Genomic DNA, 1,930 nt, shown 5'->3' with positions numbered 1-1,930 from the left:
CACTTCCAGCGCCAGAAGCTGATGGCCGTGACCGAGTACCTCGCCCCGCGGCCGGCCGTCCCGCCGCGCTGCCTGGCCCCCAGGAAGGAAACGCTGGAGGAGGTGATTTTTCTGGCGTGTGGCCGTTGTTGGTGTGCGGCTGTGGGGCCTCGGTGTCCGAGTGGCTTTGCACACCCCGTGTGTCTGCTTTGCTCCGGGGATTTGACGCGGGGTTTGCAGCTCCCACCGGGTGTGGTTTCGGACCTCCGGGACAGCCCTGCCCCGGGGTTAGCCTGGCTGGACACCTGTACGAGAGCTTTCTGGGGTGTTTAACTGCCCCTTTTCGTCACGTTGTGGGTGGCTGGGAGATGCCCCAGCTGGTGGAAACCAGGTGAGTCCCGATCCGCGCCGTCGTCTCACGATCCGCGTCGTCGTCTCACGGCAGTAGGTCCGTTTGCGGGGTGGGAGTGGGGGGAGGCAGCAGCCTTCGCCCCTTCCCTGCGGCCCATCGCTGCTCGCTCCCTTCAGGACGACGGTTACGTCCGGCTGTTACGGCGGCAGGTGGAGGAGGTGTTCCGGGACAATCGGATGATTGCCGTCTGTCAGTACAACTCCATGCCCGACGAGGACGTGGTGCTGATGAGGCACTACCTCCGGAAGCACAACATTGAGGTCAAGTTCGTCCTGAACGAGGTAGGGGCAGAGCTGCCAGGGCAGATCCCGGTGGGGTTGCGGGGGAAAGGTGGAGGAGGAGAGGTGGGACGACCGCGTGGTGCCTGCTGGGGTGAAAAGCAGCCTCCGTGTTCCCCTGCTTCAGTTTGAGAGCTGTCTCCCCCAGATCGTCAGACCCGTGCTGTCGCAGTCCAAGTACAAGAATCTCCTCCCGCTCTTTGTGGCGCGCAATATCCTGCTGGTGAGCCCGGAAACGAAGGCGAAGGAGATGCTGCGGGTGCTGAAGGGAGTGCCGCAGATCAACCTCCTGGGTGAGAGCCTTCCCTGCGTCCCCATCTGCTGGCACCGGGCTTGGGGCTCTCCTCCGGCGCTGGGGAGAGGTGCTCCGTCCGGCAGGGCCCACGCTGAGGGAGCTGCCTCTGCGGGATCGCTGTCGTGTCCGTTAAAATGAGGGGATGGATGGCGAGGGACGGGAGTCCTGCCTGCAGGAGCAAGCCTTTCCTTGTGCGCCTGTGGAAGACGAAAGGGCTCTGGCACCCCATCTCCCGTCCTCAGCTCTGCTCCTCTCTTCCAGGCGCCTGCATCGACGACACCATCCTGAGCAGGCAGGGAGTGGAGAACTTCGCCAAGCTGCCCTCGCTGGAGGCTTCCCAGGGGCAGACGGCGGGTGCCCTGGCCCTCCTGCCCTCCCAGACGTCCTCCCTGCTCCAGCGTGGCTCCGTGCACCTCACGGCTCTCCTGGATCAGCACATCCGCAGGCTGCAGGCTGGGGAGACGGGGAGTCCGGCTGAGCCCGCCCCTGCCCAGAGCTTGGGGGCTCATTGATGCTGGCCCCCGGCCCCCAGTTGGGCCCTGTGTGTTGGCCGGGAGTCGGCTCCTTCACCGGCTGCAGTCGGGGAGGGGTCAGGGATCGAAGATTCGGCGCTGGGTGGGCAGCCAGCGGCGGGACTGAGGGCAGCGGGGCCCTGCGGCACCACCGGCCCGTTTGGGGAGCCCTGACCCTTCCCTTTGCTCCCCGCTACCCCTGCCTGGGAACAACCCGGCTGCGTTTCGGGTGCTGTGGGGCTGCGGTCGGAGGGTCGCTGGGATCGGCTGGAGGAGGCAGAGCGTGGCGGGGACCTGTGGTGGTGCTGGCGAGGACGATGTCCAGCGTGCCAAGCCCCCGCGCCCTCCGGAACGGGGGCAACGAAGGGGAGCCTGGCAGCACTGGCTGAGCTGCATCTGTGGGATCGTTGTCTTGTCCATTAAAGCGTGGTGGTGGAGATGCTGGAGGCCTCGT

At 66.1% G+C, this 1,930-nt stretch overlaps 1 protein-coding gene across 1 annotated transcript; it reads left to right on the top strand.

Moving 5' to 3' along the window:
• The first annotated feature begins 6 nt into the window (after positions 1-6).
• On the top strand, positions 7-1,913 carry MRPL10 (mitochondrial ribosomal protein L10). The gene is made up of 4 exons (XM_009287775.2): positions 7-102; positions 508-672; positions 818-962; positions 1,226-1,913. Exons 1-4 carry the CDS (start codon positions 22-24, stop codon positions 1,474-1,476), a joined length of 642 nt encoding a protein of 213 aa, XP_009286050.2. The 5' UTR covers positions 7-21; the 3' UTR covers positions 1,477-1,913.
• The last annotated feature ends 17 nt before the right edge of the window (positions 1,914-1,930 follow it).

This window comes from Aptenodytes forsteri, unplaced genomic scaffold (assembly GCF_000699145.1).
Source record: "Aptenodytes forsteri isolate BGI_AS27 unplaced genomic scaffold, ASM69914v1 Scaffold25, whole genome shotgun sequence".
Lineage (NCBI taxonomy): Eukaryota > Metazoa > Chordata > Aves > Sphenisciformes > Spheniscidae > Aptenodytes > Aptenodytes forsteri.
Note: the sequence above shows the minus strand (reverse complement) of the source record. Positions and strands in the feature narration are given on the sequence as shown.

What these genes read in the sequence shown, in the direction of transcription:
- MRPL10 (XM_009287775.2), top strand. Translation starts at nt 22, where the DNA reads ATGGCCGTGACCGAGTACCTCGCCCCGCGGCCGGCCGTCCCGCCGCGC. An exon ending in GGAAGGAAACGCTGGAGGAG is followed by an intron (nt 103 to 507) that starts GTGATTTTTCTG and finishes CGCTCCCTTCAG; the next exon opens with GACGACGGTTACGTCCGGCT. An exon ending in TCAAGTTCGTCCTGAACGAG is followed by an intron (nt 673 to 817) that starts GTAGGGGCAGAG and finishes TGTCTCCCCCAG; the next exon opens with ATCGTCAGACCCGTGCTGTC.